We start from the raw sequence: 23391 nt of genomic DNA, 5'->3' as shown, positions 1-23391 counted from the left end.
ACTGGAAGTCATTTTATTATTTATTTGTTTTTGTTTTTCTAAAACAGCAGACAACCAATGATATAAAATGCACCACAATAGGTGATAGTAAATAAATTGTATAATAGAATATGCGTATACATAGTGAAGAGTGAGTTAGTGTGAGCTAAATGGCCAGTCCAAAGACAGTCACAATGCAGTACATAGACTTGTTCTCCCATCTTATGGTACAGCTTCCTGTGTAACGAGTGACACACTAAACAGTTAGCAATAACGAGAGGAGAGCACTCACCGTCTGTGGAGTTGTCCCAGTAACAGGAGCTAGCCGTGTGCAGTCCTGCTCCATTCTTTTGCATGATCACACTAGTTACTGTATGTGTGGAAAACAGGTGGATAAGCGTAATGAAATAATACACAGAACATGTACAGTACTAGAAGGCCTATAACACTCTCACAAGCACAGTAGTCAATTATTATTATAAATCCATAACAGAAGGGCTGTATCAAACAAGATTTGTGCTTCTCACACTCAAAACTCCACTTACCAATATACTTGAACGGTTTTCCCAGCTTGGTGAGCTGGTTGAGGCAATGTTCCACAATACTGGATGTCCACTGGTTAACCTTGTTGTTCTGATAGGCTGAAGCTCCCAGCACATTCTCCACAGACTATGAGAGAGAGAGAGAGAGGGAACTATTATACCGGTAAGGTGGACAATCGTGATCAACCCCTTTGATGGTGGTATAAAAAGTTTATGTTAATGGGCGGTGTCGAAAGAAAATGTGCTTTAATTAGAATATTGGTACCAGTTTGTCAAGACCTGTCGTAGTTCTCACCTCTTGGATGACACCCTTTACTTCGTCCACAATAAAGGTGGTCTACAACAAGTGGGGATGAATAATTAGATTCTGTACGTATAAATACATGTATACAGCACATTTCAACCGTACATAGTCTACAGTCTACAGACACACAATAGACTATGGTTAGACACAATGGTTATTGGCCAACACTAAGAGTCGTGTACGTACCTCTTCTGATCCTTGCAGGTCGTCCATTCTACACAGTTCTTCACAAACGCTTCACTATCTCACTCTTATCTCTGTTTCCTTGTTTCCAGGATGTAATGTCCGCTAATGAGCTCCGTGTATCTCCGTTCACTTGGTGAATTGACGATCTCCCCAACTTGTTTCTTGTTCACTTTCAGTCCTTTTCAAGAGCCCCCACTATTTATATGGTGAGTCTTGTTTTTTGTATGCCCTCCTTTAGATACTATAATCCAGGCCCGAGTGTGGTCTTGTAGGACTGCATGAACTTGTACCTGTGGTTAATTTTCACACAAACATACCATTTAATTTGCTATTCTCTTTGTAGGTACCATGGCCAGCAACAGTGATAAGAGTCAAATGTTGTTTGCCTGTACGAAATGCCATCGACGCTGTAAGTTCGAAGATCTCTCAGCCAACCAGCAACTCTGTAAAGTGAGTGGTTTGTATACAATTATATTCCTTTAACGAGAGATCGAAGCATTTGGTTGCCTTGTGTACTCTCCACTAGTACTATGCAATGTACAATCTCTTGTGCTTGATCCCATAAAAGTGATGTTTTTCAATTTGCAGAGCTGTAGGAAGCAGTTTCCCTTGGTTACTTGTACGTACTGCAGACTAGAGTTCCATCCAGTCAAGTGAGTTACGTTCATGCTCTGTGTTGCGTATAAATAATTATGGTTTGTTACTTCAACTTGAAAACTTCTCACAGAAGTTCTACTGACGGTGACAGTCGGCCAGCATGTGAGCACTGTGCTAGGGAATTCAAGGAACATGGAACGGTGAGCAAAATGTAACTATTGAGCTAATGTGAACATGAATTTTTCCTCTTTTAGCCTTCGTTTTGCTCAATTTGCAATCTACAATCAGCATTCACTGGGAAGAAGTGTTCACGGTAAACAGGTTTTTTACAACAACATTGGTTAAGTTGAGTACTACACCACTTAATGGTCTGTTTCTCCAACCCTTAGATGCTCTCGCTCTGAAAAGAAATACGGTAACCCCATTCCCTGTGAAGATTGCAAACTGAAGTGTGCGTTTGCCAAGCCAGAAGATGTTAAACAAAAGGTACTTTAATGTTTAGTGATTACACTGACTCTCTTACTCTTAATTTAGGTTGATGGGAAATCTCTCTGTCTACTCTGTACCATAAACTTTAAGAAGGCTCAGTTTAAGAGAAAGTCTATTGCAGAACAAAAGGGTACCTCCAACTCCACCTCGTCCCACTCCTCGGCCACTGGTACTAAGCACAATAGAGTGAAGTCCAAGCACTCCATCAGACACAAGGACAAGGATAAAGACGGAGAGTAAGTATTGTAAAGTTCTCTGAATAGTACATCATTTGCACTGTTTAACTTCATACGTCCTCCCCTGGTAGGTCATCTTTCAAGAAGATTAAACTGGACAGATTTAGCTCCACACAGACAGCTCCTGTAACCTCTCATCACCTATCTATACTCGGAAGGTATGTTTAACCTCGTGTGTGTGTGTGTGTGTGATGAAGTGTATTCTCTGTTAGTCATTCTCCGTCAATGGACACGGTTCTCTCTTCCAATCACATGCTCGAAACTGAAAAGCTTCAAAACGAGGTAACTACCATGATTATTAACTGTAAGCTACTAAATCTTTATCCCTTGGTAGATATCTAGCCTGAAAAAGCAACTGGCACAGAAAGAACAGACTGTTCTCGAAAAGGATAAACAGGTACATACGTGCATTGCACAACACTGTGATTGTAGTTGTGGTTGCCATACTACCCAGCTACTATGACTGATAACAAACATGCTTTTCAGATTTGTCAGTTGAGAGCTGAAGTGGGAGAGAAAGACAGAGAAGTACGGATAAAGCTGCAGGACAAGCAAAAATCGCACACAGAAACTATCGAAACACTTCAAGTAAGGTTATCACATACCATAGTTATATCATTCATGTGTCATTCTTCTCAGACTGAAATCAGAGGTCTCAGAAAACAACTATCCCAGTCTACCCAAAAGAAAAGTAGCAGCTCAACGGCTGTCTCCTCCCAGAATAGTATCATTGCATCACTAACTAGCAGTCTGTCTGCCACACCAGTGAACTCTAGCTCTTGACAAATGTCTTATTTTTCTAGCAATGTGAATATGGAAGTCTCACTTTTACTCAGGCACTGTATTTTTTATCATCGTAATAATTATAATTATACTATAATAATTTATTGTTGTTTCGAACCAAAGCTTTGTTTGATGATGATGATCAATCATGCATGAAACCTTAGCATGTAAAAGAGCTTGTTCACTAACATACAAAGCTGTAGAGAAACCATGACAACATTTGATCCATACAGCTGAATGTGAGCAAGAAAAAATGAAAGTGTCAGCAACATTACTTTTGACTGCATGCATTTTTGCAAGTGCAGCTTCTGATTATATCCCAGTGATTGTAGAGGTACTGTGCTTGCTCTATGTGTTGTATTTATCATGCTGCAACATTATTGTAGAGGTCTGGAACAGAAGATGTCGAGAAATTTTCAACTGTTGTGCATTTTTGTAAGTTTCATGTTTACAACTCATTCGCTATAATCAATCAACTCAATCTCTTTGTTCCCGTATTCTACAGACCTTGATCTGATGAACAATGGTGGTAACAATGTGAATGTAACAGTTTCACCAAAACAATGCTGCCTCATTATTGAAGCAGGAGATATTGATTGTAAGGTAAGTAAGTACACCCTAATATAATAATAATAATAATAAGGCTTAATTTTGGTTAACAGATAATAGAGTTGCGGCCTCCAGTCATTCTCCGCCTCGGGCCAAGGATTGATCAGTTTGTGGGTAATAACAGTGGGAGAGCATTGTTTATGTTCAGGAATTTGGTAAGCCAAACTTATTCGTGGGTTGATGGCCATTAATGAAACCCCATCAATTGTTTAGTACTCAAGGTACAGAAAAGGAAACTGCAGCTTCGAAATTACAGCAGGAAAAGATATCGGCTTTGTGTATACTTTGGAATACAACACAGCACCAACAATAAACGGTGAATATTCTGAGACAATAATTATTTGTATGGTTTATTTGTAAGTCAATATCGCAGATATTGATACTCCAAGTTGCACGGGAATTGATCAGGTAAAATACTTTAGCTAGCTGCTAGTTATATAAAATGAGGTAACAAAATAATGTGTTGTTATACTTATTATATTACAGGACGCAGATAGAGCTTGCTCTCCAGCAGACTGTGCCATCAAGTACAAAGGTCGCAGGAACTTCTATCGCAATGCAACTGGCAAATGTGAGGCAGTAGTTCAGTGTGACACCCGGGGACAAGACGACATCGAAATCATAGCGGTAAAAAATTGTGATTAAATCGAATGATTACTATTGTATACAGTACTATGACTGGGAGAGCAACATCTGTCATAGATTGGACTTTGAAGACAATACCTTCTCTGAAGTTGAATCAGACACAGAGATACCAGTAGAGATTGACCCGTCGCAGTCCATGTACTTTCCCAACTTACAGTCGCAACGTCTCAAGAACATTGTAAGCTATAACTATATTAAATTTTATTATTGCTTTAAATTTGACTGTTGACAGATTGATGGTGAGGAGAAGGAGATACAATGCAACCATGGCGTGCAGAATGGCATCTACTGTGAATGTGATGAGGGATATATGTCTAGTGGCATCCATGAGGACGACCCACTTATATTTCACTGGTGTGATACGGAAATGGTGGATCGAAGTGGGATTGTTGGCGAACCAGTAAAGCTGTCAAAGCCAGTGGAAATTATCGTTATCATAGTATCCTTGAATATTAATTTGGTGCATGTAATGTAACGAAACTATTACTTATGATGTCATTAATTCCTCGACTCTATGAATTCCCATGTAGTGTGTACATGCAATTGCACATTGTACTTCTTCCTTGACAAGTTGATGTAGACACTGTCACTATTGAATATTTGCCTCCTTCTATTTTGGTTCTACCTTGCCTACCAACTGTTCCTGAAGGAGAAGTGTCAACGTGCTTGTTCTGATCATAAGGAACCATCATACACTCTACTGGAACAAAACTAAAGGGAAGCCAACACAAACACAGTCATACTTACACTATGGAATGACTTAATAATGATGTATATATTTCAATAATGAGCAGCAGTTAATTTATACATGAGCACATGATATTGTATATGTATGATAACTAATAATTCAGTTAATTCACAGTCCAAATTTAGAATCCCTCAAACCTGGATTTGGATGAAAGGCAGTGTATTTACAAAGAACACATTGCATATTGATTCCTTACCTTTGGGTGGTTGATCGTTTGAGCAGTCTGGATTGTCTATAGTATTTCTTTCGATATAGTTCTTTCCTTAGAGCCTCATCTCTAGCCTGAACTCTTTTACGATGGAGCCAACTGTATGTACACAAAACCAACAAACAGTAATCTGTAATAACATAACAACACTGAACATACCTTTTATAAGCTTCTGTTACAATGGTAGGGTCTGCCTTCCTAGCAGCCACCTCCTCTTGTTGTCTGATCCTCTGTTGGTTATCAATCTCCTTCTGTTTTTCCTCCTGCTTCCTAGAGAGCCAGTTCTCGAAAGCAGCTCTTCTTCTTCCCTCTTCGTCTTTCTTGATAGAGGTGACAGGTCGTATAGAATTCCCCTTAGCCCTCTGTTCCAGATATTCTTGTTTCTTACACTCTAGCCACGCCTGATAGGCCACCTCATTCCTCTTTTGCTTTTCTGTCAGTTCTTCCTCTGATAGTTTCGTTTTGGATAGTTGATTTTGTTTCTGCTCGATTAGTTCTCTGTTCTTTTTGGTCAACCAGGCTCTGAATGCTGCCTCGTTTCTCTCTCTTTTCAGTGAGTCGTCTTCTTTGGACTGAGCCTCTAGTCTGAATTCAGGGGCTGATTTAGTTCTAATGGTTAGGGGTTTATGTTTAGAGTCACTAGTAGTAGTTTGTGTGTTGGTGGTGTTCTGAGGGGGTGATTGAGATTCCTCGAATTTAATTGTACTTTCACATTTAACATCCATTTTACTATCAATTTCAGGTTGTTTTAGATCCTCCATACTCGGGGAAATTTCTTTATTAGTTGATTCTGTATTTACATTTTCAGAGGAGGTGTCCTTCTGTTGCTCTGTACCAGCCCCACCCCCTTCAGCAGGCACTTGATCTCTGTCAGCTTGCATGTCAGACATACTCATCAGCTGAAATATCCCATCTTTCTCTATCAAAATTCCATCTTCTTGCTTTGTTTCTTCTTGATGAGTACTACTGGTACATGTATCCATATCCATTTTTATTGTATTGTGCACACTCATGTGCGATAATGCTAGGCAACAGGGAGCTGGGAAAATCCCTTAGATTCTAGGTCATCAATAATCTTGCTTCCGGTACACGGTACGGTTGGAACATGTCAGCAATTTGCATTTTTGCAAACTACAGACTAGAGTGCTAGAGATAGCCTAAAGAGATATTTAAGCCTTGCAATAATCTATTGAGACTATCCAAGATTTGTTTTAGCTCCTCCTTTGAAATGGCAATGTCTGTGATGTCGTTGGCAGTACTGGCTGGATTGTGTCTTTCAATTGCTGAAGTCTCTGCTCAGGCCATAGACCCATGCAATAGAACCGTTCCTTCACAACCCTTCATATACGGTAAGATAATGAATTTGTGCTTGTGATACATTTCTAGCTAGCTAGCTTCAGAGGATGTTGTCTCTTCTTTATGCTTTCCAGTTGATCATTGCCCAATCCCAAGTGTAGCTAAAATTCTAGATAGTTATTGCATACAGACTCATATAGATTTACGTGTGTCACCACACACACAGATATCTTGAACTCACATGAAACCGTCTGTCCTCATTCTGGGTTGCTTCAAGATGCAGTGTTGTGCTTCTCGAAATCAGTTGGGATAACATCATACTTTGTCACTCAACCCGATAGAGTAGTTGAAATCCCTAAAGTCTGTGTTCTTAATATGACGACCCACTGTGCTGGGGAGTTTGATGGACTTTTGATTAAACTAAGCCAGTTTCCCATGTCAGGATATCTTGAAATTTCAGCACTATTGAATGTTCAATTTGGTAAGTTCTCCTTATTTTGTTCTAACAAAACCTCATATCCATTTATCGCCTCCCCAGGTAATGGCAGCCGCCCCCTTCAAATTGAGTCTGGTAAAAATGTGTCGATATCTGGGAGTTTAATACTCTTACCTATGATTTTTGGCAATCTTGAGTCAACAGTTGTTTGCGAAATTCTGGACAATGGCACAAATGTTACTAGTGAACTCACCACAATGCGCGGCAATAGCATTGATTGCTTGGGGGTAGCACCTCGCTCGCTAAATATTAACTTGGGTGTTCCGCAATCTCTTACGCTCTCATCCCCGGCATCTTCCCAGGAGAGAACAGCCACCTTGTTCCTCACCAATACCAATACATCTTGTTCTTCAACTGCAGAAAGATTGTCCAATGTCTTCACTGGTAAGTATTCTCTGAATGTAACTGAACAAAACGTATTTGTTTAGTCTAGTCTTTCATTTTAATGACTCGCATTTAACGACGTTCTTATTCTGTTTTTCCCCATTTGCAGTTGTGATCAATTCAACGGGTGAGTTTGTCACAGAGATGTGTGGTGTAGGTGGTCATGAGATGTGTGGTGTAGGTGGTGTGTGTAGCACTTAACATATTCATTGGATGATGGTGCAATAATGGCACAAATAATTATTTTGGCCTTTTTCTACCTCATGTTGTGTACACGTGTTCCCCCTGCCTTGGCAATACTTTGTCTGACACCTGTTCATTATAGTATCAGTCTAAGCATTTCTTAATTGCATCCAAGTACTTAATTAAATTCTCTTTGTGGTTAAAGACCAAGATTGTTGAAGAGTACCTACACTCTAGCTTATAGTTATTCATATGCTCACTAAATGATGCCACATGTACACAGCTCTGAGTAAGCAAAATTTCATGTGGGGTGATTTAATAATTGTTAATTGCATTACTCAGCCTTAGTTACATGTAAGTGTTTGTGATGATGTATTGACAGGTGGTACAATGTTTATAGCTAGAACAATGTATGTGCACATAATCTGTTGACTGGTCAGCACCACTGTTACCACTACAGGGACTCCTATAGATCCGACGTCACCACCGAGTATAGACCCAGGTATGCTAGTTTCATTGCTCCTAATTTCTGGCCAATTCATTGTTCTAAACGTTGCAGCAATCATCGGTGGCAGTGTTGGTGTGGTTCTGCTGCTAATTGTAGGGATAGTGGTTATCCTTGTAGTGGTACATTGGTGGAGAAAGAACAGCACAGGGACAAGGACTGCTGATGTGGCTGGTAGAGATCGCAATGCTTTAGAATTGCTGGCTCTTTCTCCTGTATCCAGCAAGGGTAAGTAATCTGGAGCTGTTGTTACAGTAGATGATAAGATTACTCAATGTTTCTGCAGATGGTAACGAGATTGACAGTGGTGTTGGATGGTCGTCGCCTGGTCCCTCCACCCCAGTCAAATGTGAGCATTTATTTAATATGTTTGCAGTTTTTGACACTGTTTTTCTGGCATAGTCATTGTTGCGTGGAAGCTCGCTGGTCCTTGGTACACAGAATTAAAGAGTGCACTTGGAACAGCCTTTGACTCGAAGCTGACAGAGCTAGTTTTGACTGATGACTCTGATCGATTTGTGCATGATGCACATGCTAAGTTGGAGGCACCTAACGTCAAACATCTGTTTCTCATACAAAACATGGACGAATCAGATCGTCCAAGCTCTTGTAGAGAGGTCATTAAGTACTTTGAATCTAGACCGTGTGATGTTTTCTCTAAAGTGTGGGATATACGACTAGGTGCTCCTGAGGAGTTTATGATACCCAAGGACATGCTCAAGGAAAATGCTTGTCGTATTCACAAGCTTGGTATCTCCCCATCTAATGCTAGCTCCTCAGGTGAAGATTGTGCCAAAGAAATATACAAACAAATTTCTTATTTTGATCTCAAACACCCGAGTACCATTGTTGATGAAGAACGTCTTGTAAAAACATGTAGTGATACTCCTTCTGCCTGGGTTGATTCGCCAACAAAGGTTGATCTAGAGAATACATGGCCTCTGCCAAGGAAAGTGATGACAACTCCAGAAGAAATCAGAGCAAGGAAAATGATGGCAACTCTTGAAGAAATCAGAGCAAACACCGAACACGTGCGACACACTACAGATGCGACGGCAGAAGATTTACAAGATATCGGGTCAAATGTGCGTAAGATAGATGCGAAAACTAACACAATTGCTGATACAACTGACAGAACACAACGCATGATAGAAGAGACTGGTAAGTGATTTTGGTAAGTATTGTGAATTTGTTCTGACAATACTTTATTTTCATTCCAGCCACAAAACAAGAAGAGGCCACTATTGTAGACCTTGACAACCCAGAAGAAACTCCCGAACTTACAAACGAACCTACAGAGTCATGACCTTTTTATTCACGCATGTATTCTGATTTTACTGGTAACTGTACTTTGTTCATTGCTCTTCACCTGTTTTTTTCTCTCACAAATTTCATGAGGTCACTTTTCACTGCAAAGATAAGATGTACATGTAAGCTACTCAGTCATTTTGATAACCTTCCTATGGCTTCCTGTAGCGACGGGTGGTGTGTAAAAGAGCAGGGACGTATCAACTACCCACGTGAGAAATGAGCACGAGTAAAGCTATGGCTAGTGAATTAATTATCTGCATGGAGAGAGATCATAGGTAGCTGCCAGAGTGGATAGCTGCTAAAGAACACACTAATTAGGTGTCAACGAGTTTGGGAAAATCCCTGATAGATGAGGTCATCAATCATCAGATCAAGAGTGCACCGTCAGTCAATTGCATGCTTCCGGTTGCGTTCCAATGTATAATGGGCTTTTGGGGCATTAAATTAGTTTGCTGCAAGAAATCAATAACCTAAAGCATGCAAGAGTTCTAGAGTTTGTGTAAGCTTTGCAAGATCTATTCAAGATGACTAAAATTTCTGTGATGTCGTCGTTGGTACTGGTGCTAGCAGTACTAGCTGGACTGTGCCTTTCAACTGCTAAAGCTCAGACAATAAACCCATGTGATGGAAGTGTGGATGCACAACCATTCATATATAGTAAGATTATGGTTTTTTGACTGTACCTTTTTAGCTAGCTACAAGATAGAGGATGTTATCTCTTTAATATGCTTTCCAAGTTGGTCATTCATTCATTGTTCTCAATCCCAAGTGCAGCGAAACAATATCTAGAATAAGACCTAGTCTAGCTAGTTATTGTTTACAGATTCAACATATCACCACACACACAGATATCTCGGATTTACATGAAACCATCTGTCCTAATCCTCCTATTCCTGGGTATCAAGATGTTCTGCTGTGCACCCCAGCCCCAGCGCCAGCATCAGGGTACGTGGTCACTGCTCCCGAACAAGGTGTTCCACGTCCGGAAATCTGTCTGATGATGAATCCCACCTCCTGTGTTACAGTTATAGAGGGAGAGTCTGTTGGAATTCTGATTCAACTGAGCAATTTTTCAATGACCGAACGACTTGAGATTGAGATTTTAGTAGATTTGAATGTTTTCTTCGGTAAGTTCTCGTTATTTTGTTCTAACAAAACCTCATATCCATTTATCCCCTCCCCAGGTATTGGTAGCCGTCCCCTTCATATTGTTTCTGGTAAAAATTTGTCGATACCTGGGAGTTTAGTAATTGCAGAAAGAGTTACTGGCGTGTTTCTGTTAACGAAAGTGTGTGAAATTCTGGTCGATGGCACAATTATCAATAGTGAATTCACCACTAATCCAGGCAGAAGTGATTGTTTAAAGGCGGCAGTTGGCTCGCTAAATATTGACTCCGGTGTTGCACAATCGATTACACTCATACCACCCCGGGCATCTTCTGAGCAGAGAATAGCCACCTTATTCCTCATCTCCAATTTTGAAACTTGTTCTCCAACTGTAAAGAAGTTGTCCAATGTATTCACTGTTAACAGTAAGTGTTCTCTGAATGTAATTGAAAACAATTTTGTTCATATTCTGTTTTTTTTTCCAGTTACGATCAACCAAACAACAACTCTTGGTGAGTTTGTCGTATGAGATGTGGTGTAGGTGGTGTGTGTATCACGGATGATAGTGCAATATTTGCCCTTTTTCTACCTCATGCTTCATGTTGTTGTATGTATACAAGTGTTTTGCTGCCTTGCAATATTGTCCTAATTACATCCAAGTACATCCAAGTACTTCTGTTTGTGTATTTAGAACTTACCATTATAATATAGCTTGTGTAAGCAATATTTCATGTGGTATAAATATAACAATACTTGCTCTGCTAGATTTGTGCATTGCTTGATGTGTGTATGTACATGTACCTCCGTATAGGTACCACTTCACCACCTACAGGGCCTCTACCACCACAGGGTACAGAGTCAGGTGGTATGTTAGTCTGATTGCTAATAATTAATAAATAATTCATTGCTCTAACATTGCAGTGATCATTGGCGGTGTTGTTGGTGCTATTGGTTTTTTGCTGTTGATAGCAATTGTTGTAGTGGCAATAATCTCCTATGTGGTGTATAGACTAAAAAATCCTCCAAGAATCGATTGTGAAAATCATACAGATGGTCCTACAGATGGTCCTACGAAGTATGCTGTATCTAAAGGTATGTGACTTACAAATTTAATTGCTGATTAATTTACCTGCGACTTCTTTTAGAATTGAGAATTTCTGGTAATTACAACACTGGTGAGTAAAAGAGAGCCCTGTTGAAGGCTCATTAATTATAATTTTATTATTATTCTGTAGGCCATTTCACTAGAGACAGTGGGGTTGGATATTCGCCTTTTGCTCCCCGCACCCCGGCTGACGACTGTGAGTACTCTAAGAATTGTGTGTTTACAGTTACCTTATCCCAATAATATTATGTAGGCACAGTCATTGTTGCTTGGGACTACAATGACCCTTGGTACTTAATATTGAAAGAAAAACTTGGAACGAACTTTCAATCGAGTGTGAAGGAGCTAGTATTGACTGAGGACTTAAAAGAGTTTGAGAGTCATTTTAATGAAAAGCTGTTCTTGCCTGAAGTCCGGCATCTGCTTCTTATTGAGAATGTAGACGAAGCAAACCATCATTCGTTTTATTCAAGCTGTCTTGAAAAGTTCATTGGAAGTATTGAGTCTGGAGCGTGTGATGAACTGTCCAAAGTGTGGTATATACGACTCGGTTCTCCTGAGGAGTTTGATACACACACTGCTATCCATAGACTTGGCATCACTCAATCTAAAGCTAGCACGACAGGTGAAGAGTGTGCCCATGCAATACACGAGCAAATTTATAGCTATGATTCCCTACACTTGAGTAGTGGTCCTCACGACGAGAAAACATCATCATTTCCTGAGAAGGTGTTGGAATACCTTGAAGATATCAAATCCAATAGTGCAGTATCTGTTCACAACACACAAACTCTCCAAAGCACTGTGGGTGTATTAGCAGAAAATGTACAAAAGGTCAAATCAAATACAGAAGAGACTAACGAGACAACTAAAAGAACACTCACTTTAGTGGAAAATAGTGGTAAGTGACTATGGTGATTAATTGTGGAGTTGATTTAACAATTATTAATTCCAGCTGAACAACAAGAAAGAGAGACTCTTGTCATGCCAGATGATGCTGAAGAACCTAATACAGAGTCATGACCTTTTTCTTCACACACACGCTACTGATTTTACTGGTAACTTTACAGCTACTTTGTTCATTGCTCATTCACTGTCCGTTCATTTATGTTCATTTTCTGTTTTGTTTTGTCAAAATATTTCATGAAGTCACTTTTCACAGCAATTTATATAAGCTACATTGTACATTAATTTTGTCAACCTTGATAACCTCCTACCCATGTGGGTAATGAGCATGAGTAAAGATATAGTCAATGAACTGCATGGAGTTGGAGAGATCAGAGACAGGCCACACACAGCATGAAACAAGGCGCTTCATCAACGCCAGGAGTGGTATTGAGAGTGACAAGATCACAGAAAGGAAAGTAAGAGAGTACACAACTTAGAAATGAAGGGTAGAAATTCCATGAAAGTTCAGCTGTGTACCTATGGACAATGTGTCATTGTTATCATACACCAACCAATTTGTAGAAGAGTGCCAATGAGCTAAAGGAGCTACTACAGCAGGCGCATGTGTTGGACTACATTGATGCCTGTCGTGGAGGCGGGTCTCGGAAGGGAAGGGGGCGTGGCAGCGACGACGTGAGCTGGGTGTCCCTATTCCATAGCGTCCTGGTCTACATTGACAAGGAGACGGACTGTATCTCCAAACTGGAGGACAAGGGAAGCACCTCCACCATGGCACTGTCTACCAGACTCATGAGGAAGAAGGTGGTTATGGGGGGGGTGATTTTGCGTCCTAATAATTCTTTTCTATTCTCCATAATTATACTCACTGTACAAGTGCCATAAACTCCAGTAAGTATTTGGTGGTTGTATTGAACAGCTGAGGTGGTGAGAGTTGAGTTGATTCCTTCCTCCTTCCGTTTGCCCTCAGGACATTGCAGAGATATTCAAGGTGTACGTTCGAGCTGCCAACAAGAGTGAGTTCCCCCTCATTAATTAATCAATCAATCAGACTGTGAATAAAGGAGGCTAAATTCATGCTCTACATCATATTATTAGATAATTGCCCTCAAATTCATTATTGTAAAATTTATTGTTTATTATTCATGTGTAGAGAATAATTAATTGTGGATAGGTAGCATCCATATTGACCAGTAAGGTATATACAGGAGCCTTCCTCCCAACCCCACAGAGGGTCACCTACCTGTGAGTGAGGTGCTGGGTCACATGCTGCACGTGCTTGACTCCAAGATGCTGTGTGGATGGGTGGGCACTGACTACAGTAACATTCTGCTCAACCATGTTCTGACAGTGCCCGAATGTGTGGTGGTCATATCAACTCAGAAATGGGATGGTGAGTGCATTGCATCACTACATACACACTTGAACTGTACCCACTTACATTGTACTGTGTAGATTCTATTCCCTGTCACTTGATAGTGGTTTGTTGGCATGACCTGGTTTTATCAATTTTGTGACCCCAAATAGAATTTGCTGACAGAAGTTTCCCTCATCCATGCCTGTGTATGTATAGTCGACATATCTGTACAATATTTTGTGGTTCAGAGCTGTGTTAGAGTGCAAGGCTCGTGTTTTGTTGTTGACTATTGTTTGGAGGCTGCTCCAGACTGTATGGTGCCAGTGAATGAGCTGATCTTTGTAGCCTCTAATCCTTGTACCCACACAATCTGACTGCTTTGTTCCATGTCCAGGGTGCCCAGAAACCTTATAATCTCATTGTGGTGCCCCATTGTGTCCTCTAGTGTTTGTTATGACAGGAGGGCATGCCTGGGCATGCCTTTTTGTTTGTTGTGTAAGGGACTGTTGTCATGCCAATTAATTAAATTATCCTCTGATGCAACCTTGATATTACCATAAACAGAGAGAACATGACACCTGATGATACCCCAGGAGATACCGAGTTCCACAAATCAAAGCATGATGCCATGCTGATTCTGCTTGTGAATGATATTAGCACATACAAGTATCGGATGTTAAATCATCAAGTACAGTGACGTAAAGTACATGTACATGCAATAACATCATTTATAGCTCAGTTCACTTTGTTGTTTGAAGAAAAGAGCAAGTGCTTCAAATGATAATTAATCAAAGGCTTCAAAAACAATGAGCCAGTGACTGTTATCTTTTAGCCGACGGTTGCAACATCACCATTATGTGTGGGGGGAGAGCTTGTCCACATTAACTCAATTACAATCATTCCCAGGCTCTTTATTGTGGCTTTATATTGGATGCAGGTGTCTCTGATGGCTAGTCAGGAATTGGCAGGGTGCCCTTTTAGTAGGAGATATGAATTAGGGTTGAATGGAACTACTACCACTCCCCCCCTTGCTTGTTTGAGCATTGCATGGAAACAGTATATTATTATATGCCGTGTGCGTTATTCTTATGGTGCACGTTGCTATTGTTGCTGTGTGGGCATGAATCTGCCTATCACGCATTGCCATATGTGCATATTTCTTAAATATAGAATAACGAGCCTCTTGTGAAATGTCATGTGTACTACTATGAATAGTGATCAATTAATACATAGCTTATCTGATGCTGTTTTGTGATAACCAATTAGCCAAATTGGGGGCGTGGTGTGAACATGGAGTCAGTTGCTTTGCCCAGGATTGTTTGTGCTGTGATTATGATTTTTGTTTTTACAACAGATTGCTAGTGTTCCCATCATACTGTACCTGTATATGATATGGAGAGTATGTTTTGTTTATTCAGATTGTACCATGCTATTTTTGCTTTGACTCGGCATTTCTTTAACACGAAGCCTCGCTACTGTAGAATATAAACATCCACACACGTGCGATACCTCCCACACACCACACACAGCCTCACACCACATGCAGCCTCACACAACACACACCCTCACACCACACACACAGAGCTGATCACTCTCTACTGCCGACTCTACCTCACTTCCCCATCCATAACCCACAAAGCTCTCAACACCAAGATCATCCATTCCCTCATCACCCACCTCTCTGTGCAGACTGACCCACCCACCTACAAACTCTACTGCTTCTTCAACAGGGCTTTCTCAAGCCTCTCAAAGTAGGCTGTATGCATGCTGTATATATATATATATATATATATATGGTGTGGCAGTGAGGTTAATCAAATAAATGACACACAAGCAAATAAATCACACCAGGAGCACAGAGGAGATCTTCTCATGTGCTCTACAATAAGAAATTGAAAATTGAAAGATGGGCAGATAGTGTTACAGTAACAGTAGTGCAATTCATGTATACGTGATTGCTTGTGTAGCCTAATACATTGTGTGGTAATACAATATAGGTCATTAACACATTGAGCAATAGTTGCATTAATTCACCAACTAATTGTTTAATGGCTACGCCTCCCTCTTGGCTGGAATGTGCTCCTGTTAGTACAGCCACCTCGTGGGTGGTTGTGCTCCTGTTAGTCATGGGTGGTTGTGTGTAAGGTGCAGCTAATTGCTTAATTGGATTTCAATTGGAAGCATGTAAACATAACTATGGGAAGAAGCTGGTGATGGTTTCAATTCAGATATTCGCATGACTAGCTAGCTTATTTATAGCAGAGCACTTAGCATAGCACTTCTCATTTGGAAGTTGTTTGTCCACCAGATGTTGTGTCGATAGTGGAAAGCATGTTGCGTAATGACTTCCTGTTCTAGATACTGTTATAGTTGTCCCCTGACTCTAAACATCCTTTAACAGTGCACTGTATGCAAACAGTAATTTTTTACAATAACATTATGTTGACTCGATGTTGGTCCTTTCATTTCAGTGAGGAGACAGCTTCGAAGGTAATCGATCACTTGCTGGCTGCCTTCAACTCATTCTCAGCCAGCCCTGCGGTGTACAATGCCCGAGGGAGACTCTCTCAGTTAGGTGTGTGTGAGGACATAGTTATTTGCCATGTCATTAATGCATGAAGCCTTTTGTCACAAGTTGGTTTTCGATTGATCACTATAGCGACATCGATCACAAACATTAGCTTGTTTAACCTGAACTCCACATCATTGTTATAACATCCTTTCACTTCCTACCATCTAAAATGCATACTCAGCTGTCATACATTGTAGTGTTTGTTCCCTTATAAAATATATTCCCTGGGATAGAGCAGCACAGACTGTATGTGATGTGGGCCCATGTGTTTATTATGTGGCCCTTCAAAGGCTCTTTCACATAACACCCTAAATTGGCTAGACAATGACACAGTGGCTAATAATTGTTATACAATAATGTCTAATAATTATTGTGCAGGGGAGGAGGTTCTGCCGAGTGTGCTGAGTCTGTGGGGTAAGGCCACGACTGGCCTGAGGGAACAGATGGTGGAGTTCCTTCGTTGTCAGGTGGCCATACACCACCCCCTGGGTAGACACAGCGATGATACGGGAGCGTGGTCATACAAGGACGAGGCCTTCAAGAAGAACATGGAGAGACTCTATGATAACCTCATCGATGACTTTGAGTCGTCCTCTAGTAGACTGAGATGGACAGGGTGAGTTATGTCCGCCACCCCACTATCCCACATTCTCTCCCCCACATTCTCTCCTTCTTTCTTTCCTCACTATCCCTCATTCTCTCCTTCTTTCTTTCCCCCTATCCCTCATGGGGTTTCCCCTCCTTTCTCCCCACACTGCACTGTATTACAAATGTTTGTGTATGTGTTCAAGTGTTTGGATTGTTATGGCTACTCCACAGGAAGTGTGAAGGCAGTCAGCTGGTGGATGTGCTGTCGTTAGCAACTGATGTCATCTACCAGGTCATGTACCTCAGAGAGAGGCAGAGCACTCCATCTGACCCCTCCGTGCATCAAGGTTAGATTTGGGAATATTCAATTTATGGGCAGTATCCCTAAAATTTATCCGTTTCCCTCCTGTTACATGTACATGTAATAAGTGTGCATGGTTTCTATTGTAGCCCCATTTGTTGGTTGGAAGTTAATTGTCCTGTTTCCAACAGTACTTCATGTAAGTGGCCAGTTGTGAAATCTGCTTGGATATTTCTTTGAGCCTATCCATCATAAGCCGTATCATATTTCAGTATTGATGTTAATGACCTCATGTGCACTTAAGTAAATTAAACTTCCTGTCTAACCATCTGTAACTATCATCTTAACTATGCATGGGCTGAGATTGTGCAATTTTTCGTTGTTAATTGCTCAAGATCTAGAAACATGCTCATATTTGGTGGTGCTTTGTGTGTACTGACTGTGGCATGCTAATTTAATAACATCTATTCAGGCTGGTTTGTTCTGGATAGTTCCTTGATGGCAGATGTTTGTTCTCTGCACGCATGCCTGCATTTGCACTGCATAGCTATCAAGGAAATGTTTTTGGTTGTAGGAAGTCTGTCCTGTCTTAATTTCCCTTGTTGATTGTATTGATCATTTCCCAGATCTCACTCTCTCTCTCACACAAACCATACTTTCTTCCCCTGTGTACAGAGAAGAGACACAAGCTGCAGACGTGCTGGGGGACACTATGTGATGGAGTGAGCATGGGGGGAGATAGCGGGTCCCTCCTCTCATGGTACGTTGAGCAGCTCAATGCACCTTGAAGCACCACCTGATCGATAGGCTAGCTAGGACCAACCTTACTAAATGCAACCACGGGACTACGTACCTCACATTTATGCTATAATATATTCTTAATTACTTAAAATGCAGTTACTGTTCCCATTTCATTGTCTTGTGTCATCTGGTTAGGGATCTGGTAAATGTTTAGTCTTGAATAAAAATGAATAAGATTGTGAATAGAGTAGTCCATTACACGGGTGATTGGTTAGAGTTGTCCAGGCGAGCAAGGGAAATGAATCGGTCAGCTGTCTGGGCGTCTGCCGCTATAGATCTGTCTAGTCTTAGACTAGTACCATTTGAATAAAATAAAATAAACAGCTAACTTGCCTTTAATTGGAACATTTGTAACCCAATAATGTACATAATTAAGGTACTCATACATATTCAATATTAGTCTGCTCGGACATGTAGCTGTAGATCTGCAAACAGCAGCTGATGTCTAGTCCTCGGTGCTTATAATAATGTGTACTGTTTCGTATCTAAGGAGTGCTTGGTGATATGGAAACGAGAGAATGTGTGTTCAGTATTATACATGATCAGTATTATACATGATCAGTATAATTATTATGCTGAGTAGCTTAGTGATGTTAATATTCATAGTTAGTATCTAGACTAAATATCAGAAATATAAGACAAGCTTTATGAGGTGCTTTTATTTTATTCCCTTGTTTGGGAGTGCCCGAGAAAACAAGTTGACGTGTAATGTGTTATGTAATATGTGTTATTGCTGATAGTTAATTTTGTTTCGTCAGCATTCTAGGGCGGTCTAAACTGGTTTAGTCTGAGAGCAGCTCACGACTGCAGCTGTTGCTCTATTCACTTAATTAGGGCTAGTTTGTTCGTTGCTATAGGTGCATGTTACATATCTTACATATACATATACTGTACATACTTAGTTAATTTAAAAGTGCCCTGTGTGAATGTATGAATGACTGGGTAATTGGGAAGGTTTCTGTTTATACCACCTCTGCCCATCGTATTCAGCATGCATGCGTACATGTACAGTATAGTGTGTGTTTGCGGTGTAGCTCACAATGTGTTATGGATTGCGCAATGCTATGTGAATGCATTTATGGGCTGTAGATGTTATAATAATAATGTCAAAATGAATGTGTTTTGTGCGAGCAAAATCGCTTAGTTAGTTAGTTAGGATGTGGTTGTGCTTTGAACTCTGTTTGATGTTGTGCATGTTTTCTGGTTCATGTTTTGTGTTGTTTTCTTGTGTCGAGTGTTATGTGTCACGGTGTAAGTAGATATAAACACGCTTGTTTTGATGTTTATCATTTCCCACGATCTTATACTTCCAAGGTTTCAAAGTTCGTAGGAGGTGGTAAAACACGTTGTCTACAATTAAGCTAGCTCACACTAGTGCTCTATTTTAGCACTGCTCTATAGCTCTTAAAGTGTTTGCTTATAATCCACTAAGTGTGTGTGTTCTTATCTCTCTAATCACTTGTCACAGGCTCCAGCTGATCTCCTGGCTGCTGTCCAGATGGCCTGACAGTCTGCCCAGGGACGAGACCCTCCCATTACTCACTGCACTCACAAAGCTCCTCAGGGAGACCAAGCGGTGAGTCGTGTTGTCATGGTAAATACATCACCAAAGGGGGTACTGCCATTATCATACTAGCGCAGGATTATCGTTGCATACAGAACCTGTACTTAAAGTTTTAAGCCTTTGCTGATGAAGTGATGCTTAATATTGAATAGGCTGCCGTACTTCTATACTTAATACGCTCTTTGATCCTTTGCCAACTACTTGCTCTGTACGTCGTACGTATAGCCAGTGCACGTATGCATCAATTTAGTATGAGTGCTTGAGCTCTTTGAGTGGCTGGCTACAGCTGTTGGGTGTGCTGGCCTTGATGAGAGGCTGTCATGGCAATGTAGTGAGACCCCACCCCAGGCACTTACCCACTGGCAGCATAACTGGGTAAACCACTTAACCTCTGAGTGACTGTTTTGGGCAACACTTGATTTCACATGTACGGTTGTCAAGGATTTAATTTTGGGCAGACAATAAAGACTGTAGTGTAACCATCTTGTTTCGAGTACATCTATTTATGTCTTTCTATAATGGCCCATCAGAAACATTTGGCTGAAACATGTACATGCACGAGTAAACAGAACAAGTGCTTATTATGCCCTGAAACTATTTAACTGTGTGTTGTGCTATACGTGCATGTATGGTAGGACATGATTTCACAGTTTACATAATCTATTTTCTACATCTGTCCTTTGCTTATCTTTGGCTACACCAACAAAGCATTCCGATCTTGTTTACTTTGTGGTTCATGTCAACAGATCTAAATTAAGAACAAACCAACATTATGCTTTAATTACTTGTACTCTTGTTGACTTGTTTCCTAGTAACGTTTACGTTGTCTTTATAGATAATGTTTGTTCTCATGTACAAATGTTTAAAATAATTATCAGGTATACACTCAGGTAAACTTTACACTGTGACATCCCCCGCCCACACACACACACACATCCCACCCCACACACGCCCACACCACATACCCCTCCCCCACACACACACACCACAGAGGGGACTACATTGTTTGGGTGATGGTCTGCCTCTCTTCTCTCGCCATGAACCCTGTCTCCCAGAGTGTATCCATGGCTGCTTGTCCCACAGCGGGCCAGGCTACTGACCAATGGAGGAGAGTCTGGCTCTGCACTATGAAGTGGGTGGCATGCATCAATAAGCTTCTAGAGAAAAGTCAGAAGTTTTGTAACATTGAAGTTGTTTGTAACTTGCTGATGTACACATAACAGAAAACATTTACCTGTCCAACTGTATATCCTAAGTGTATCCTAATTAAGCCAAACTCCCTTGTAATGTTTGCACTTGTCTGATGCTTCCCTGCAGGATTCTAAGTGTGCACACTGCTGAAATGGAGGGCTATAATCTGCTGACTCAGCTGCTGGAGTTGGGGCTGGTCAGTTGTGATACGGAACCATGGAAACTATTTAACACGGCATTCAATCTCCCAACCAGGTAAAGATCAAGGGACTCCTTATTTCCTATTGTATTACAATGTTTGCTATCAAACTGTAATCGTCACGACTAGGAATTTAAACATATATTATTTTTATTTATTACGCATAACATGATCTTCCTATTTCCACTTATGCCACTTATGCAGACCTGTCACTTCATTCATTGCTTCTATACTCCAAAACCACACCCTCCCTGATCGGCCCCTCCCCCATGTGACCACACCCTTCACCACACCCACTATGATGCCCACTCAGTCCCCTGGGGCCAATGACCACACCCTCTGTCTCACATCCTATCCTCTACGCTCTCAGCTCCTCCGCTTCCTCCTCCCTCTCTCCCTCACGACTGAGCCGGGAGGGACCGAGGCTGGCCTTAGGAGACTCTCTCATAGGAGAATAAAACAGGCCAACAGGTACCGTACATAACACTAACAGGCGGTGCTCTTTCGATTGCAAAATGCAAATTTTCACAAACAAAAGAACCGTAATTAGTGAATAATTATATGCACATGCAATTTTCCATGCTTTGCATGTAGTTAGAAACGCAATCTCAGGCTTGTACAGTGTTTTGCAATCGATTAACCTCGCATTCGAAACCTAGCTGCTATACGGTAGTGCATACAACATTGTCATAATTTATGTTGGGATGGCACCAACTAGCGTGTACACACCAACTAGCGTGTACGTATAATAATAGTACATCATCCAGTAGTCATTACATGCACATCTGGACCACCTGTTGCTTGACACCACACGTTGCTATGCTCTGTATTGTCTATAGTCTCGCTGCACTGACTATTGTCTATCTGCAGCACCCCACCAGCTCTGGTGGCCCACCTCCTCATAGCACTGACTCAGCGATCATGTTCCTCTGCTAAACTACCTTTCCTTAAATCTTTCTACATGCCGTCAAGGTGAGCTGTACGTACAGTGTGTTGCCATGCCAACCACTCGTGTTATTGTCCCTACATGTACATATAATGTATCACTCTCTCATATCGAATTTGATGTTATGGTTTCGTCGACTAAATAAATATCCATTTTTTTTCCATTTTTTCAGAATTCATCTAATTTTTGCGTATTTATAGTTTACTGTGACTGTGGCCCAGTAAACAAACACATCACCCGGGTAAACAATAGCATAATATATTGTGTGAGCTACCATGCGATGAGAAACTGAATTATAGACCATGCATTCAAACACTAATGGGCCTATCAAGAAACATACCACAAGATGGTGTAGCTCTCCACACCTCATTATGTGCCCCAAGATTTTTTTAAAGTGATGGCTATTTTCCATCCTCGATCTCTGACTGACCATCCATCCATTAGCTCCCCACCACACACACAGCACAGGAGTGCCTCTGTGTCAACAAAGCCCTGATACATGTATGTGGTCATTGTGTGTGTTCCCTGGAAGGCTCTAATGTTGATGTTTGACAAGTCTGTGTCAAGCCACATGAGTGACAACTCTGCTCTTACATGTTTTGGTGGCCATCTGTTGCCCATTGTGTCTCTAGGTGGTTAGTTTACATGCCAATCACATTCCTCATTCTTGTGGTGAGGGCTGTGGAAGGTGTCACTTTCAGACCTTTGGAGGGAGGTTAACTAAGTAATTACTGTAATAAATTGTGTGGTATGTTGACTTAATTGATAGGCCTAATGTTTAGCTTCCCATGGTACACGTACATTGTACAGCTTAGCAGCTGTTTGTTAGTTGATCAAGTGGCTTGTTTGCTGATCGATGCATGTACAGGTACATGTATATATTCACTGTACTATCCTCCTACCCACACACACACACACACCACACACTATCCACCCACACACACACACACCACACACTATCCACCCACACACACACACACACACGTATAGTTCTTCCCAGTATGTGCGCTCAATGCTGGAGTCACCTGACGAAGGCCACGCCTCCCCTATACCAAGCGAGTCTCAAAACGTTGAGAGTTTTGAGAAAATTTATCTTGAATCAACGTTTGATGTGGTGAGGTCGATCACATGATTATCATTGAACTGTACGTGTTACATTGTGACCGTGTGTGTGTGTGCAGGCAGTGAGTGTGCCTTGTCTGAGTGCAGTCACCAAGGAAACACTGACCCTCTCCAGGTAAGACAGTCATTTG

General features: G+C 41.0%; 7 protein-coding genes across 7 annotated transcripts in view; 5 read left to right on the top strand and 2 right to left on the bottom strand.

Annotated features, from left to right (window-relative positions):
* Positions 1–11: 11 nt before the first annotated feature.
* On the bottom strand, positions 12–1072 carry LOC135350183 (dynein light chain Tctex-type 1-like). Its single transcript, XM_064548915.1, has 5 exons — positions 1012–1072; positions 817–858; positions 525–648; positions 272–349; positions 12–216 (listed from the first exon to the last, which is right to left on the bottom strand). Exons 1-5 carry the CDS (start codon positions 1036–1038, stop codon positions 146–148), a joined length of 342 nt encoding a protein of 113 aa, XP_064404985.1. The 5' UTR covers positions 1039–1072; the 3' UTR covers positions 12–145.
* LOC135350154 (protein FAM76A-like) lies at positions 1066–3238 on the top strand. Its single transcript, XM_064548885.1, has 12 exons — positions 1066–1217; positions 1355–1461; positions 1600–1664; positions 1739–1808; positions 1863–1921; positions 1998–2094; positions 2143–2333; positions 2405–2491; positions 2546–2615; positions 2668–2730; positions 2820–2921; positions 2973–3238. Exons 2-12 carry the CDS (start codon positions 1360–1362, stop codon positions 3114–3116), a joined length of 1050 nt encoding a protein of 349 aa, XP_064404955.1. The 5' UTR covers positions 1066–1217; positions 1355–1359; the 3' UTR covers positions 3117–3238.
* A 2-nt stretch (positions 3239–3240) lies between these two features.
* On the top strand, positions 3241–5232 carry LOC135350151 (uncharacterized). The gene is made up of 10 exons (XM_064548881.1): positions 3241–3450; positions 3503–3551; positions 3622–3719; positions 3779–3880; positions 3939–4041; positions 4099–4133; positions 4212–4352; positions 4396–4548; positions 4603–4809; positions 4951–5232. Exons 1-10 carry the CDS (start codon positions 3370–3372, stop codon positions 5083–5085), a joined length of 1104 nt encoding a protein of 367 aa, XP_064404951.1. The 5' UTR covers positions 3241–3369; the 3' UTR covers positions 5086–5232.
* Positions 5122–6361, bottom strand: LOC135350159 (coiled-coil domain-containing protein 181-like). Its single transcript, XM_064548890.1, has 3 exons — positions 5486–6361; positions 5315–5425; positions 5122–5255 (listed from the first exon to the last, which is right to left on the bottom strand). The coding sequence occupies exons 1-3, from the start codon at positions 6337–6339 to the stop codon at positions 5240–5242; spliced, it is 981 nt and encodes a 326-aa protein (XP_064404960.1). The 5' UTR covers positions 6340–6361; the 3' UTR covers positions 5122–5239.
* A 61-nt stretch (positions 6362–6422) lies between these two features.
* On the top strand, positions 6423–9628 carry LOC135350126 (uncharacterized). Its single transcript, XM_064548844.1, has 9 exons — positions 6423–6675; positions 6849–7103; positions 7161–7502; positions 7612–7629; positions 8146–8187; positions 8245–8418; positions 8477–8539; positions 8593–9351; positions 9411–9628. The coding sequence occupies exons 1-9, from the start codon at positions 6555–6557 to the stop codon at positions 9494–9496; spliced, it is 1860 nt and encodes a 619-aa protein (XP_064404914.1). The 5' UTR covers positions 6423–6554; the 3' UTR covers positions 9497–9628.
* A 301-nt stretch (positions 9629–9929) lies between these two features.
* Positions 9930–12904, top strand: LOC135350129 (uncharacterized). The gene is made up of 10 exons (XM_064548846.1): positions 9930–10158; positions 10350–10628; positions 10686–11033; positions 11094–11120; positions 11420–11473; positions 11530–11700; positions 11754–11783; positions 11844–11909; positions 11967–12614; positions 12669–12904. Exons 1-10 carry the CDS (start codon positions 10026–10028, stop codon positions 12734–12736), a joined length of 1824 nt encoding a protein of 607 aa, XP_064404916.1. The 5' UTR covers positions 9930–10025; the 3' UTR covers positions 12737–12904.
* Positions 12905–12934: 30 nt separating this feature from the next.
* LOC135350106 (serine-protein kinase ATM-like) overlaps positions 12935–23391 on the top strand; it is a 31690-nt gene continuing 21233 nt past the window's right edge. Inside the window, exons 1-16 of the mRNA XM_064548820.1 lie at positions 12935–13077; positions 13184–13423; positions 13590–13635; positions 13851–14012; positions 15559–15727; positions 16448–16551; positions 16927–17164; positions 17368–17483; positions 18113–18197; positions 19707–19814; positions 20794–20934; positions 21120–21248; positions 21397–21663; positions 22063–22164; positions 23129–23252; positions 23320–23375. Of these exons, the coding sequence (XP_064404890.1) occupies positions 12967–13077; positions 13184–13423; positions 13590–13635; positions 13851–14012; positions 15559–15727; positions 16448–16551; positions 16927–17164; positions 17368–17483; positions 18113–18197; positions 19707–19814; positions 20794–20934; positions 21120–21248; positions 21397–21663; positions 22063–22164; positions 23129–23252; positions 23320–23375 (2198 nt within the window). The 5' untranslated portion in view covers positions 12935–12966. The remainder of the gene's footprint in view (positions 13078–13183; positions 13424–13589; positions 13636–13850; positions 14013–15558; positions 15728–16447; positions 16552–16926; positions 17165–17367; positions 17484–18112; positions 18198–19706; positions 19815–20793; positions 20935–21119; positions 21249–21396; positions 21664–22062; positions 22165–23128; positions 23253–23319; positions 23376–23391) is intronic.

Source organism: Halichondria panicea, chromosome 16 (genome assembly GCF_963675165.1).
Source record: "Halichondria panicea chromosome 16, odHalPani1.1, whole genome shotgun sequence".
Taxonomy (NCBI): domain Eukaryota; kingdom Metazoa; phylum Porifera; class Demospongiae; order Suberitida; family Halichondriidae; genus Halichondria; species Halichondria panicea.
This window is presented reverse-complemented; position numbering and strand designations above follow the sequence as displayed.